This window comes from Rhipicephalus microplus, chromosome 8 (genome assembly GCF_043290135.1).
Source record: "Rhipicephalus microplus isolate Deutch F79 chromosome 8, USDA_Rmic, whole genome shotgun sequence".
Classification (NCBI taxonomy): Eukaryota; Metazoa; Arthropoda; class Arachnida; order Ixodida; family Ixodidae; genus Rhipicephalus; species Rhipicephalus microplus.
The window spans coordinates 13766856-13782181 of NC_134707.1; the positions used below are offsets into that span (position 1 = coordinate 13766856).

The following is a 15326-nucleotide window of genomic DNA, read 5'->3' on the forward strand; positions in this document are numbered from 1 at the left end:
CAACGCTGAACATTTGCTTTTTTTTTTTCATAAAAAAACAGCACCAAGTCACACGAACACACACGGAGCCAGAAGCAGGCCAAAAGTACAAAAAGTAGTCAAATGTGTGTGCCACTCATCATTCCCATGCTCGTTGAAGCGCCGTGCGTTGCAGCTCCCATAGACACTAGCGCCAGAGTTCCCTCTAGTGCATATTAGGGAATTCTATGATTGTAACAAAACTGATTGTTGGCCTAGTTGGTACTTGCTTAATGACATGATTTGGCCGCAAATAGTACACACACAAAGTAAAGAAACACTCAACGACAAGCACAAGCGGCACTTCCAACTAAAGTAGACCGCGTGCAAATCCAGCCTTAAGTTACAACATACAGACATGCGCAGTCTTCAGACAGCCTTACGCTATCCAGCTATCAAAAAATCTCTTCTCCGATAAGTACAACGTCACCGACGGTTCGCTGTTACACCTTTCACCTTTCTTTTTCAGGTAATAGGCTTTCATCAACGCACGTGCAGTGTTATACCTACTTCTACCTAGAATCTTGAACTCGTTCAAACGTAGTACACACTCGCAGGCTTTACAATGCATAGGCGAATGCGCCAAGCCATCTTTCAATAAATTTAATTCATTCTTCCTAACCCGTTCAGTAATACAGCGCCCGCTAGTCTTGATGTACGAGTTTCCACGATCTGTACGAGTTGCTTTTGCGGAAAGCAAGAAGTGGAAGTACTAGAGCTCCCACGGGAGAACAAGGAACTGAAACCGTAAGACCTGCAGTGATTCCTTATGCTCATAAGGTCTCCTACATTCTGAAACAGGGTAGCAGGCCAGTGTGGGGTACATGACGCCTTTTCCGCGCCCGTAAAACTGGCTCAGCTGTGCCCGAGAACTGCTAGAGAGGGGGGAGGGGGAGGCCAGCCATCAGGGATGCGGCAAGAAACATGGCACGATGTACGGGAAATGTGCCAAAGACGTGGTTTATGACATTCCCATTTCTTGTGGCAACTCGTACATTGGGACTACCGGGCGTTGTATTAATTAACGGGTTAGGGAGCATGAATTAAAAGCATTACTTAGCTCCACAATGCTGTGTGCAATCTTTTGCGCACATTTTGTCTCTTGGAGGAGCCTTTAAAGAGCCCTCTTCGTGGTAACTGCGCAGTTGCTCCAGAAAACTTTTTTAGGGTGCAACATGGCGAGAATTCCGAAACATAACACAGCGAGGCGTCAACGTGCTGCTGGCGTGGCTCTGTCGCGGGCCAACCGATGAGTAGGACAACACGGTCATGGTTGAAGGCACAACGCAAGGCAGCACGCTCGACGTCCCCCCCCCCTCCCCCGCACAGAAATCTTACCGACATCTAACACACCCGCTATTGTGAATGCGTAATACTTTGACTGTTTCAAACAGGCGCGACGATTCGTAGATTATCGGCAGCGATGCGCAAATGGAAAGTGATAAGCACCCTTTCTGCACTCGTTTCTCGCATCCTGCTTTCGCAGCGCCTGCCGTCTGCGCGACTGCGAGCAACGATACAGCCGGAAGAGCTTCTGTGCCTTCGGTCGCTGCTTATCGTTTGTTGCTATGGCAGCGGATATGGCACCGCTTCGGTTTCAGTCGTCACGCCAGCTATAGCCGCTTCGAAGCGTCGCTCCGTCAGGGCAAGGTAGGTGTCATGTTTTCTTGCTTGCAGACTTCCGTAATTACGTGAATATATCACCGTAATCTTGTATTTAGGTCCCTGTCATGAACTAGTTTGGGGTTGGGCGCGAAGGCTTCATTTTACACGTCCAGCGGCAAGTTATAACACGGATGCGATTGCAAGAAAGACCCGGTGATTTCGTTTTGTTGACACTGCCAGCAAGGCTTTTCGGATAAGCCTGCAGGTAGGCATTTATCGGTACTGAAACAAGGAGGTGCGTTTTGTCGTTACACCAAGTGCTGCTCGGATCTCTTGCTTTCGTCGGTGGGCGCAGATAGTTCGGAATCGCCGTGCTGGCTGACCTACACAGACTAGGCCTCGCGAGCCCGGTTTCAATATAAGCGTCGTACTCGTCAATATTTAACGTGAGACAATTTCGTTCCGCCACCCCTTCTCTCACCTATATAAACTATACGATGCACAGAACTGGTGGGGGAGAGCGCAACATTCTTTTTATTAGCACCATAACTGTCGCTACATGCAGTTGCTTGCGATAACCATGTAACATCGCTATAAATATGCCGCTAAAGGTGGTGTTGGCTGTGTTATGAGTGTTCGAGACGAAATTTTGTGTATGTCACCAAAATTGCAGACGCTGAAAGCATAATTACGTACAATCAGTAGACCAAAATTTTCGTGTTTTCATCCACGATCACTTACGCACTCGCTGCCTCAATTTGTGAATTAGTTCAACGAAATCAGGTCATTTACTAGCACTTTGTTTAGAAATATTCTCTGTTGTTCACGCCGCCTTGATGTCGCCTACTTTCGGATTTTCTAGCTTTCGAAATTTTCACTTAATACGCGCCCTTTCTCAAATCTGTGCGGGGCTGAAATCTGAACGTTGTCTTAACTAAAGATTCAATCAGAGCGATTACTCGTTGACAGGTAGCGTCACATATGGAGCATAATTCTTCCGTTATCTGTAAATGATAGGGAACTGTCGGTTATAATTTTCTGCGCTAATAAATGTCATTGTCACAGCGAACGTAGCAGCACCCTTTAGTGATAAATTTGTTATTCCGACGATCACGCCACCTTTGTCATTCTTACCCACACAGTGTATGTTTTCAGCTCATCATTTCTTAGCCGGTTCCCAAGTTGGCTTATACCTATCTGATTGCAAAAGAATTGCAAGCTGTGCCAGATGGTGAAAGTTCTGGAAGATATTTCAAAAGCCAGCGCACACACCTGCATGGCCAAAAGAGTAGTGTTGAGTGTTGCTGCTACTTCTTTTTCCCACTCCTGTCTTTGTGTTGGCTATTAAAATATATTAAAGAGCTGACTTGTTGGCAAAAAAAAAATGCAGGGGTAAACAGTCTGAATTTCTAATTGTTTTCTTTTTTCATACATTATGAATTCCGCGCTTACAAATGTCATGCATAAAATTAGACATTCCCAATTATAATTGACATCAGTTGAAACTACACTGTAGACAGCATGTTTCGCGGTTACCACAGAGTACTAAGCTAAGAGTACAGCAACATGTTCGAGTACAGTTGTTTTGCGGTAAATGAACGTAATGATTAAACACCTGTATTATTAACATTATTATTAAAACATAACGGCTTTTTTTTTGTCAACGACCTGTCATATTTTCTATGATTAGCATTTACTAAATCTTCTGTGTGTGTATGGGGGGGGGGGGTGCTCTAGTACAGTTGTGGTATAACACTAACATTAACCTTGCATGAACAAGACACCACTGGATTATCGAATGCATTCATGGCTTAAGCCACATAACGATGCACGCAGCGTTGTATTTTGTCAGTTGACAGTAGTGGTCTAGTACATTTACTTTTGTTTTTCACGGCACCCTTTTGGATCCATGCCTGTGCTTGAAACGAGAACGAAAAAGTGTTTCGCGATATGCGTGCTTTTCTGAATTTGGCCAATAACTGCGGTAGAATACGTACCACGTACAACGTAACTGAAAATCATGCCTGACTTGAACGCACTACAGATGTGCGTTCGCTTCTAAAGGCGGCGAAAACAGATAAGTTGCTGATTAACACATTTCATATAAGCTTATTCTCTCTATTGCAATCTCGGCTGTTTTTTTTTTTGACATCGCCGCCATCGCCAATCACCATATATATATATATATATATATATATATATATATATATATATATATATATATATATATATATATATATATATATATATATATATATATATATATATATATATATATATATATAAATGTTAAGGCGTTTAATAGCCGGTCCACAGCGAGCAAGCACAATGGCGACAGTAACGGCCAAGCACGGGCTCTCAGTGCGAGCGGCGTCCTTGTTGGGTAGCCCCACTAGAAGGTACTGAAGAGTTCGACCCATTTCATAGTTCGGAGGCTTCGCTACAATTACCCCGGGGTCGAAGAAGGAGCCGCCTGGCGACCTAACAGCTTGTTATTATGAGCGGGTCATAATAAGCCTTCAGGCGCTCCACGTTGACGATGTCTCGCCCACGGCGGCGCATGTCCGAAGATTGTTCAACAGGTTCGATCAGATGGTTGACGGGTGAGGTGCGCTCGATGACACGGTAGGGGCCTTCGTATTTGGGACGTAGTTTGGAAGAGAGGCCAGCGGCAGAGGTCGGGATCGAGAGCCATACAAGCGCACCAGGAAGGAACGTGGGCTCAGAAGTGGTGCTGGCATCACGGATACTCTTCTGCCGCTCTTGCTCGTGCGTCGTAAAAGTCTTGGCAAGCTCGCGACACTCTTCAGCAAGCCTGGCTGTCTCGGAAATAGGTGTACACTCAGATGGATCCGGCGTGTACGGGAGTATCGTGTCCATGGTGTGCGACGGGTGCCTTCCGTACAGCAAGTAGAAAGGTGAAAAACCAGTCGTGCTCTGAGGGGCGGTGTTGTAGGCGTAGGTGACGAAGGGCAGTATATTATCCCAATTAGTGTGGTTGGCAGCGACGTACATAGAAAGCATGTCGCCGAGGTTGCGGTTAAAGCGTTCGGTGAGGCCATTCGTCTGTGGGTGGTAAGCAGTAGTTTTGCGGTGGACAGAATGGCACTCCGTCAGAATGGCTTCGACGACTTCCGACAAGAAGACACGGCCTCGATCGCTGAGAAGCTCTTGGGGTGGTCCGTGGCGCAGTATAAATCGATGCAGCAGGAAGGACGCAACATCGCGCGCAGCAGCCGCAGGGAGAGCGGCGGTTTCGGTGTATCGCGTTAAATGGTCAACGGCAACGATGGCCCAGCGGTTACCAGCCGACGTCAGAGGAAGTGGTCCATACAAATCGATACCTACGCGCCCAAAGGGACGGTCAGGGCAAGGTAACGGTTGTAGACTGGCGTGCGACATGTGAGCTGACGGTTTACGGCGTTGGCAAGTGAGGCAAGAGCGAACGAACTGCTGCACATAGCGGTACATCCCGCGCCAGAAGTAGCGTTGTCGAATGCGATGGTAGGTTTTGAATACCCCAGAGTGCGCGCATTGCGGATCAGAATGGAAGGATTCACATATCTCTGACCGCAGACTGCGGGGTATCACGAGTAACCACTGCCGGCCGTCGGCGTCGTAATTGCGTCGGTGTAGAAAGCCGTCACGAATGGCGAAATGACGAGCTTGACGACGCAATGCACGCGTGGATGGCGTTGCGGATGGATCAGAGAGCAAGTCGATCAGCGGGCCGATCCAATTATCCTGTCGCTGTTCGGTAGCGATTATGTCAACGTCAATGGCAGAAACAGCAGCCGAGGATACTGAGCAGAGCACATCACCTTCAGGCAGAGGGGAGCGCGAGAGGGCGTCGGCATCAGCATGCTGGCGTCCATTGCGGTACAGCACGCGGATGTCGTAGTCTTGTAAACGAAGAGCCCAACGGGCGAGACGGCCTGAGGGATCCTTCAATGATGAAAGCCAGCATAGTGCATGATGGTCGGTGACGACATCGAATGGGTGACCATACAAATACGGTCGAAACTTTGTAAGAGCCCAGACGATCGCCAGGCACTCTTTCTCCGTGACGGTGTAGTTTGTCTCAGCTCTCGTGAGCGTACGGCTTGCATATGCTACGACATATTCAGGGAATCCGGGTTTTCGCTGCGCCAGGACAGCGCCGAGGCCTACACCGCTGGCGTCTGTGTGCACCTCCGTCGGGGCCGTAGGGTCGTAGTGGCGTAGAATGGGAGGAGATGTCAACACATGGCGGAGCTTCGCGAACGCGTCGTCGCACTCAGACGACCACGAATTGAGGGACCCGTTAGTTCCAAGGAGCTTCGTCAGCGGTGATATGATCGTGGCAAAGTTTCGTCTGAAGCGTCGGAAGTACGAGCACAGGCCCACGAAACTACGCAGTTCTTTGACGGACGCAGGTTTGGGGAATTCGGCCACGGCCCGAAGCTTGGCTGGGTCAGGAAGAATGCCATCCTTGGACACGACGTACCCAAGGATGGTGAGTTGCCGTGCTGCAAAGCGGCACTTCTTCAGATTTAGTTGCAAGCCGGCATCGCTGACACGTGCAAAAACTTCTTTCAGACGTTGGAGGTGCGTAGAGAAATCTGGAGCGAACACCACAACGTCATCGAGGTAACACAAGCACGTGTGCCATTTCAAGTTGCGCAGAACGGTGTCCATCATGCGCTCAAAGGTCGCAGGTGCATTACATAGACCAAACGGCATGACGTTGAATTCGTACAAGCCGTCGGGTGTGATGAACGCAGTCTTCGGTCGAGCGTCATCAGCCATGGGTACTTGCCAGTACCCCGAGCGCAGATCGAGAGAAGAAAAAAATTCGGCTCCGTGAAGGCTGTCAATTGCGTCATCGATGCGCGGCAGTGGGTAAACATCCTTGCGAGTGATCTTATTGAGCCGTCTGTAGTCTACACAGAACCGCGCAGAACCATCTTTCTTCGCAACAAGAACAACAGGAGACGCCCATGGACTGTCCGAGGGTCGAATAACGTCGCGTCTGAGCATATCATCAACCTGCTCGTCAATTTCCCGACGTTCAGCAGGCGACACGCGGTAGGGACGTTGCCGTAATGGTGGATGGGCACCAGTGTCGATACGATGCGTAACAGCGGACGCACGACCGAGAGAACTTCGCCCGACATCGAAAGAAGAACGATATTCTCGCAAAAGGTTCAGAAGCTGGGAACGCTGTACCGACGTGAGGTTGTCATCAATGCAAGGGCCAAATACATCAGGAAATGACGAATCAGAAGTGGAAACAGCACTGATGGTGCGCAAATTGGGACAACGCGAGTCATCAGGTACGTCCAGGACTTGTGCGTTTTTGCACTGGTTCCACTCTGCCGAGACATTCCCCTCGAACCAAGGTAACAGTGTACGGGGATGGGTTGGTCACGAAAATAGAGGCGTTGCCCTGGGTGATTTGCACGGTCGCGAAAGGTACTAGCAACCCTTTCCTTCGGCAAGCACGGTCGGATGGCGAAACGAGTGCAATTGTGTCGGAGAGTCCAGCGCAGTAGACAGATACACCCATCGTGGAGCTTGGAGGCACTAGGGTATCGTCTTTCACGAGAATCTTGCTCACTTTCGAAGAACTGTCTTCCGGCGTCAAATGCGAGAAGGGGGAGAGTTCAATTTCGGCGGTGGCACAATGGATGACGGCGTCGTTGCGGGAGAGAAAATCCCACCCCAGGATGACGTCATGAGAGCATGCGGGAATGATGATGAATTGGGCGACATACAGAACGTCCTGAACGACAACGCGAGCTGTGCACCCTGCTGTAGGATGGATACGATGCAAACCGGCGGTACGAAGGGACAATCCAGAAATTGGCGTCGTCACTTTACGAAGCAAGCGGCAAAATTTTTCGTCCATAACAGATACTGCAGCTCCTGTGTCAATAAGAGCAGATGCGTGAACACCGTCCACAAGCACGTCAATGACATTAGATGGGCGGCTCTGAGGGCTTTCACAATGCGATAGCGTCGCAGTCCTTGCCTCGGGGACTGCGACGACTAGTTTTCCCGCTCGTGAGCAGCTGAACTTGGCCGCATGGGGGACGGGGAACGACGTCGTGGAGACGGTGACCTACGAGAAGATGAAGCTAGGCGAGTTGGCGGTGGCATAGACGATGTTTCCTCGTGATAGGTACGCCTAATCTGGCCAGCAACAGGCGACGAGATATGGGGCGTCTGTACGCGAGTGCAATAACGTGCTACGTGGCCGGCGTAACCGCAGGCAAAGAAATGGGCCGGTTGTCGGATGTGCGCCATCGGTTCGCCGGGGTAGGTCTTGTCCATGACGCAAGAGCCGATGGACGGAACGGTGGCTGGAAAGGCTGCAGGGGGTGCTGGAGCTGAGTCTGAGAGGTCACGTCAACATACGTAGCCGGCATACCCGCTGCAAAGGATGGAGGTCGTGCGGCAGCTTCGGCGTAAGTCAGTGGGGCGGGCGCTTGAACGACTGGAGGCGGCCTGGCGACCACTTGGGCGTAACTTGGGGGTACAGGAGCCGGAAGCTGCTGTGGGTGGTACGCAGGCATAACCTCCGCTATTTCCTGCTCAATCGCTCGGCGGATGGGGGGGGGGGGGGAATGGTAGTGGCCGATTGTTGAGCAGCCGGTGGGTGGGCGAAGGGCAGGAGAGAGAACTGCCGTGCGATTTCCTCACGTATGAAGGACTTGAGGTCTGCCAGCAGTGCCACCTGGTCACAGCTCGCCTCCAAGCCTGCAAGCCCTGCATCTCGTGGTGTGGAGCGACGGGTCATCGAACGCTGCCGGCGGAGCTCCTCGTAGCTCTGGCACAGCGTGATGACCTCAGCTACTGTGCCTGGGTTTTTGGCCAGCAGCATCGTGAAGGCATCATCGGCAATGCCCTTCATGACGTTCCGGATCTTGTCTGATTCGGACATGCTGTCGTTGCATTTCTTGCATAGGTCCAAGACGTCTTCAATGTAGCTGGTGAATGATTCACCGGCCTGCTGAGCGCGTTCGCGTAAGCGCTGCTCGGCTTGCAGCTTACGAACGGCAGGGCGGCCAAAAACGTTGGTGATAGCGGTCTTAAAATCGGGCCAGGTTGCGAAATCAGACGCGTGGTTGTTATACCACATGCCGGCCACACCCGCGAGGTAGAAAACCAGGTTGCCGAGGTTGCCTGCCTCGTCCCAATGATTGGGGACGCTGACGCGTTCGTACATGACGAGCCAGTCCTCGACGTCGGTGTCATCCGCGCCGGTGAAGACAGGTGGGTCGCGGATGCGGGGGACACCGGAACATGGCGTCGGCGCAGGAGGAAGCGTTTGCTGGGCGGCGTCTTGTTGCATGGTTGAAGGCACGGTACGGGATCTAAGCTCCAAGGGCATCGAATGTGAACCGAAGATGTTTGAAGGGCACAGCACTCTCCACCAAAATGTTAAGGCGTTTAATAGCCGGTCCACAGCGAGCAAGCACAATGGCGACAGTAACGGCCAAGCACGGGCTCTCAGTGCGAGTGGCGTCCTTGTTGGGTAGCCCCACTAGAAGGTACTGAAGAGTTCGACCCATTTCATAGTTCGGAGGCTTCGCTACAATATATATATATATATATATATATATATATATATATATATATATATATATATAGGGGAAAAAACTCTCGACTATCTCCCCGAAGGGAGTTCTGATGGGGCGCGAAGCAGCAGCGGTGTGAAAGGCGTTGACCCGGTAGAAACGGGCGTCAACGCGTGTGCTGAAAGAACAGTTTGAAGCAAAACTCGATGCCGCGTTTACTCGAGTAAACGTTTGTTTGAATCGCAATGACGCGGAAGGTGGGGCGCGTTAAAGACATTTGCACTCGCCTTCCTTGGCTCGCGTCTCGTCGGGGTTACTCGCGCGCCGTCTGTATTCTCAAACGCAATCATTGTTCTTAACTCGCACCTTGTCGGTGTCGCTGGTCTTCCACTGCCGACGCTTGCAGTCGGATTCCCTGGCTCGCGTGTCGTCGGTGTTGACGTCGCCATTCGCGAACGCGTTCAGCTTCGCTAACCCTCGCAACACCAGCGACCGCCGGGAAAGGTATGCGCGCACTAGCGGGAAATATGCCGTGACGGTGTCCCGCCCGTCGGCGTAATCGCGTGGCAAGCAGCGGCGTGCTGTCCATAATCTCGGCGCCGCGAGATTCTCAAGACGCGCGCACCTGCCGGCTCGCGGCTTGTTCTCGCCGACAGGTGAAGAGAGTTAGCGTGGACGAAATGATGCCCACGCGAAGAGTGGGCTTAAGCGGTGGAGAGTGTGAACCGAGGGAGCTGATATGCGGCAGGCGAAGGAGAGAGACGTCACCGCGCACTGCTAGGAGGGCGTGACCTACTTGGCATCGCTCCAACACCTGCGGCGAGGGGAGCTGTGCGGACGGAGGGACAGCGTTACACAGGCTTGTCATAGCTGCTTTACATCTAAAAAAAGCCACCCACGCTCGGCGCTTAGCTCCTAGCTCGTCGCGATGCGCCGAAGCACGCTTTTTATTTATAGATATTGTGATCTGTTCCCAGATCTTATCACGGTGGTTATACGTGAAAAATACAAACAACAAAATAAGCGAGCGCTTATCCTTCGGTGGGGACAATCGTGTGCCTTCGCCTTTTACTGGAACGATTGCGTTAGTTGCCGGGCCCACACAGGTCCCTTCGCTCGCTGCACGCCGTTCGAGAAAAGAGCGCACTTTTCATACACATCGATGTGTAACAACTGGAAAACTTGTTAGTTTGCACTCATCTGTACTTGTAATTACGCTTCGCACACCGTTTGTGATAAGCATGGCTTCAAGCGTCGAGCTGTAAACGTTAGTTCACGCTCATCCTGTGACGGTGTTGTTCTCGCGCGTCATTTGTGCGTGAGCCGCGTGACTATTTACAGTGAAAGGTGTTATGATATCACAGCTCGGGTCTCGCGCAGGGCCGTACTTGTCAACCACCACTGCCGCCGCCGGCGTGCTTAAACACATAGCGCGAAATTAATAAAAAAAACCTAGTAACAATGACACACTGGGACTTGATCCTGGGTCCACTGGGTGCCAGCCCAGTATTCTACCACTGAGCTACGCCGGTGCTTGGGACTTGTTGGCAAACTTGCCTTAGGCAGACTTGATGTCGGGAAAGCAAACGCGTCAAAACGACTTATAAAGCATTTTTAAAACGCGAAAGAACAAGCAGTCGTTGCACAATGCAATTAGCGTAAAGAGTGGGTCGTCCATTGCTCGAAGCCATTACAAAAAGCTTGTGTTTGTTCCGCTAATAACTGTGGTGCATACCCAGGCGTAATTTCTCAATCATCGTCAGCCACTGCATGAACAATTGGCACGCAATCACTCGCAATAGTTTAGCAAATACCACGCTTCTCAGAAGAATTTAAAAAAAATTACATGCCGACTGCTGGCGTACTAACCTGAAACTTTTACTATTAATGCCTTAGTGCGCATCACACAAGTGTGCTTGCAGCAGTTACCCAATAAGTGTTTAGATAAGGCTTTGAAAGGATGCTCTTTTAGCTTTCGCTGGGGCTGTGCTGAAACTTCCACGCAGGCCTGGCGTTTTTTTTCCTTGCCTATGGGTGAAAATTACGCTTGAGAATAGTTCATGGAAAGATGTCTTGGCGGCTCGATGTGATGATAAATCACCGCACGATGAACATAGCAGGCGCCTAAAATTTTGAATAAGGAGCTTCTCATTCACAGGCATACCAAGGTGCTATGTTGTCTCTTGCAGATAAGCTTGCGGTAAACAGTTCGTAATCATTAACTGATCTTTTAGCCTAAACAATGCCAAATGCATCACTTCGACACAGTGGCACGGAATCGTGATGATTTATTCTTCATTTCATTTACATGTTTCATCAGGCCTGCTGCAATCCTAGACGATATGCTGTTTATTCTTTTGTGTGTGTGCGTAGTGTGTATCACACCACAGCTGATAGTTCCATATCCTCTGCACACTGTTTGGCCTAGGATCGTGATATACTTCCTGTGACAAAATATACCCGATCAAGAAGAACCGACCAGGCTAATACAATTGACAGCTACTTCTTCCGTTTTGTAGTTCAGGCTTTTTGTGTTGGCAGACATGCTCACTAAAGAAATCGGGCGCCGCGTTGGTATGGCGTTACGGTGCTCGGCTACTGCTGCAAATGTCGCTGGTTCGAACCCGGCTGCTAGGTGCAGCATTACCGAAGAGGCGAAATTCTAGAGGGCTCTTTTAGTGTGGCATGTCAGTGCACGGAAAAAAAAAAAACACCAGACGGTCTAAACTTCTCGAGTCTTCAATTACGTCATACCTCGTAATTATAAAGTGGCTTGGCCACATTAAACCCTAGATAAGCATGAATAAGTCAGACACGGTGGTGTGAACACTTGCGAGTTCACTGCACATTACTTCAGCGTAATCTTAAGAATGCCACTTGTTTTTCAGTGACTCCTCGTCACTGCAGTTTGTAAGCGTGATGTCTCTAAATAATTGCGCTCCCTTTTGCAGCGTCATGTCGGAAGTCGTGTTACTCCGAGACTTTGAGGACGATGTTCCCAAGGACTTAAGGATCAGCTTCTGCGAGAGCTTGCCGCGGGAGGCGCTGTGCATACTGTGTGAAAACGTGTCCGCCCGTCTGTACAAAGATCGAAAGGGACACGGTTACTGCAGATCCTGTCGTGAAATGTGCAAGCGTGAAGATATGTTCCACTGCGCTACTTGCAAAGACGACTTTTATGTTTGTGAGGTAAGGAAAAGTGCCTTGCAAGTTGGATCTATCTATCTATCTATCTATCTATCTATCTATCTATCTATCTATCTATCTATCTATCTATCTATCTCTCTATCTATCTATCTATTCGCCTATCTATTCGCCTATCTATTTACCTATCTATGTGCCTATCTATCTGTCTATCTATCTATCTATCTATCCCCCTATCTATCCGCCTATCTATCTATCTCATCTTAGAACAGATAAAACGTATTACAAGCTACTCGCTTGTGATATAGGAGTGCGAATACCTGTTCTTCTAGCCTGCAGTGGAAAGTAACGCATACTGATGGAGAATGCTGGAAAATATCGGTACTCCTATATGGAACTTCATGCTGAGCTACCTTAAGCTGTCCCGCCCCGCCGAGGTGGTCTAGTGGCTAAAGTACTCGGCTGCTGACCCGCAGCTCGCGGGATTGAATCCCGGCTGCGGCGGCTGCATTTTTGATGCAGGCGAAAATGCTGTAGGCCCATGTGCTCAGATTTGGGTGCACGTTAAATAACTCCAGGTAATCGAAATTTCCGGAGCACTCCACTACGGTATCTTTCTTAACTAAAGGTGGTTTTGGGATAGTAAACCCCCCCAAATCAATCAATGAATCTTAAGCTGTCCCGTAGTTTCACTTCATCTAAGCATCGTGATGAAAATGATTTGCAACACCAGCAATCGTCTGCAAGACACTCATTATATTCGGCTGGCTGTACAAAATGATTGTGCTCTCCGAGCTTTTCGTTCTACTCCTGAAAGCTTTCAATGTACCAACTATCTCAATTATCAGCCCTTCTGCCGGTGTATCTTACTTGCCTTCAGAAGAAATTTTTTGATGACATATAGAACATGACTATATCAATGAACTTTTTTTTCTTCATAGCTGGAGCAAGAGCCATCCATACACGATGCGATAAGGAAAGCTCGAGTTATCTGTCCGAGGAGCAATCCAGATGAACCTGTGGAGATCCCCTTTAAAGCCCTAACCGTATGCTGCACTTTGTATTTCATTCACTTTTTCACAAGTTTAGACCCGAAAGCAGATGCGCATCAGCTGTGTTTTTTTTTTAATATTTATAAAAGTATATATCTCTTTCTGTGCCTCTTTAAGCCTACCGGTCAACAAAGCGGTAAAATACTGTACAGAAGCCAGAGGCATGGTGCTACCACAGGAATAGCAAGGAAGGCAGGAATAGTTCAACCTTCCCCTCCATAGTTTTTAAATTGTGTATCTATACAATATACATGCATGCATGCAAACGCACGTGTGAGCATACGTAAAGTATATTCAAACCCTTCTACCTAACAGAAATTTCTGGATCCACCCCTGAATGCTACGTAGTCTTTTTTTCCTGCTCGTTTTTGACATCAGTCGAAGCGAGTTTGTAGTCCAGCTACAGTAAACTGACACAGGAAGACGTTTTAAAGGGGCCCTGTAATACTTTTTTTGAGTTGTAAGCACGGGAGTCAAGGCTGCCGAGAACACGTGAGCCAAATGTTACAGCCCAGCACGTGGCCTTGAATTCACAATAAATTCTCACTAAGACTAAAATTACTCGCTCTTCTCTGCAAAATAGACAATACAAGCTCGAAAATCTCTATTCCCAGCGACTTGTTTATTGGCGCACTCTGTTTTTACTGTGGTCGCCACGAGGAACCGCGATTTGTCCACGCGTGGGCACTCGATCGAATTTAAAAGACGCGTATCAGAAAAAAAGTGCTTAAAGGCCAACTCCAGCGATTTTAGGACCATGTCAAGGTAATGGTGTTTCTATGTTCCAGAGACACTTTTGCCACGAGCCCAATAGCTGCAATGCTCAGGACACTTGAAAACTATTTATAATGAGCAAAAAGGTGCAATACCGAAACCGAAATCCAACCGGTCGCCCTGTCTGCGTATGACGTACTATTTGGCAAGAACCGGAGGCAGTATACTGGTGCAGCCGGCGCGGAGTATGGAAACTGTGAAAGCCAGACCGGAGAAGCGCTGGCCAAACGTCACAGAGGAATGAAGAAAGCTTTTCCGTGCTATACCCGTGCCAAACACCGCGATTGTCGCCTTGTGGCTAGCACAATAAACGCTGTAGGGGCCAAAGTAGCGATGCCATCGGCTGCGTCACTTCCGTTTACGTGCCAGACATGACGTCACACACAGTGTTGCTAATAATTCTGGCAAACGAGATTAGCTTTTCTGGACAATTTCGAAAATTGATTTGCAAAGAATAAGCGCGTCTGTCAAGCCTATAATTTGGCATAAATGACGGAAATGTGCAAAGCAACGTACCCAGTCATTTTCATTGAGATACATTAACCTCGAAAAATCGCTGGAGTTGGCCTTTAAGGTTAAGAGCGTGCGTGACGTATTTTCTTTGCCGTGCCATCCCTCCCTGCTGAGATTTGAGAGCTTTCGTTGGGACCAGAGAAGAGAGAATGCAACCACAGCGTGTGACGAAGCTGTGTAATTTTACAATATAAATCTGCAACTCCGCTCGCAGATTTCGGATTCTGAACATGTCTTTGATTGTGAATTCGTGAGACAATAACCTCTTTTAGTGAATTCATTCTACGGCTTCTTGAAAAAGGTATTGCAGTGCCCCTTTAAGGTCAGTTGTTGATCCCACGCAGCACTATCGAAAACCGCCGAATCGACCGTCCTATCACCAGTGCATGCAAGAGTTCCGCTGCTCTTGGTGAGGTCGAGGAAACGTGTCACCTGTTAGTGCCATTCTTCTGGCTTGTTCCTTTGATGAGACGTTATTAAAACGTATTCAACTAAACATACGTGGAATCGCGAAGTCGGGTGCTGTCCAGCAGCGTCTCTGCAAGCTAGCTGTCAAGAGAAAATGACGCTGTAGGCTGTCTCCTGAGCTTAACATTGGTGCCTCAGCATGAAAGAAGCCATTGCTGTCAGATACTAAGGATGAGAGCATTGAACTGGT

At 49.1% G+C, this 15326-nt stretch overlaps 1 protein-coding gene across 7 annotated transcripts in view; it reads left to right on the forward strand.

The window, feature by feature from the left end:
* The first annotated feature begins 1426 nt into the window (after positions 1-1426).
* LOC119164156 (uncharacterized) overlaps positions 1427-15326 on the forward strand; it is a 42376-nt gene continuing 28476 nt past the window's right edge. For all 7 annotated transcript variants that reach the window (XM_075871083.1, XM_075871085.1, XM_075871089.1 and 4 more), the window contains exons 1-3: positions 1427-1668; positions 12137-12374; positions 13271-13375. In XM_075871083.1, the coding sequence (XP_075727198.1) occupies positions 1442-1668; positions 12137-12374; positions 13271-13375 (570 nt within the window). In that variant the 5' untranslated portion in view covers positions 1427-1441. The remainder of the gene's footprint in view (positions 1669-12136; positions 12375-13270; positions 13376-15326) is intronic.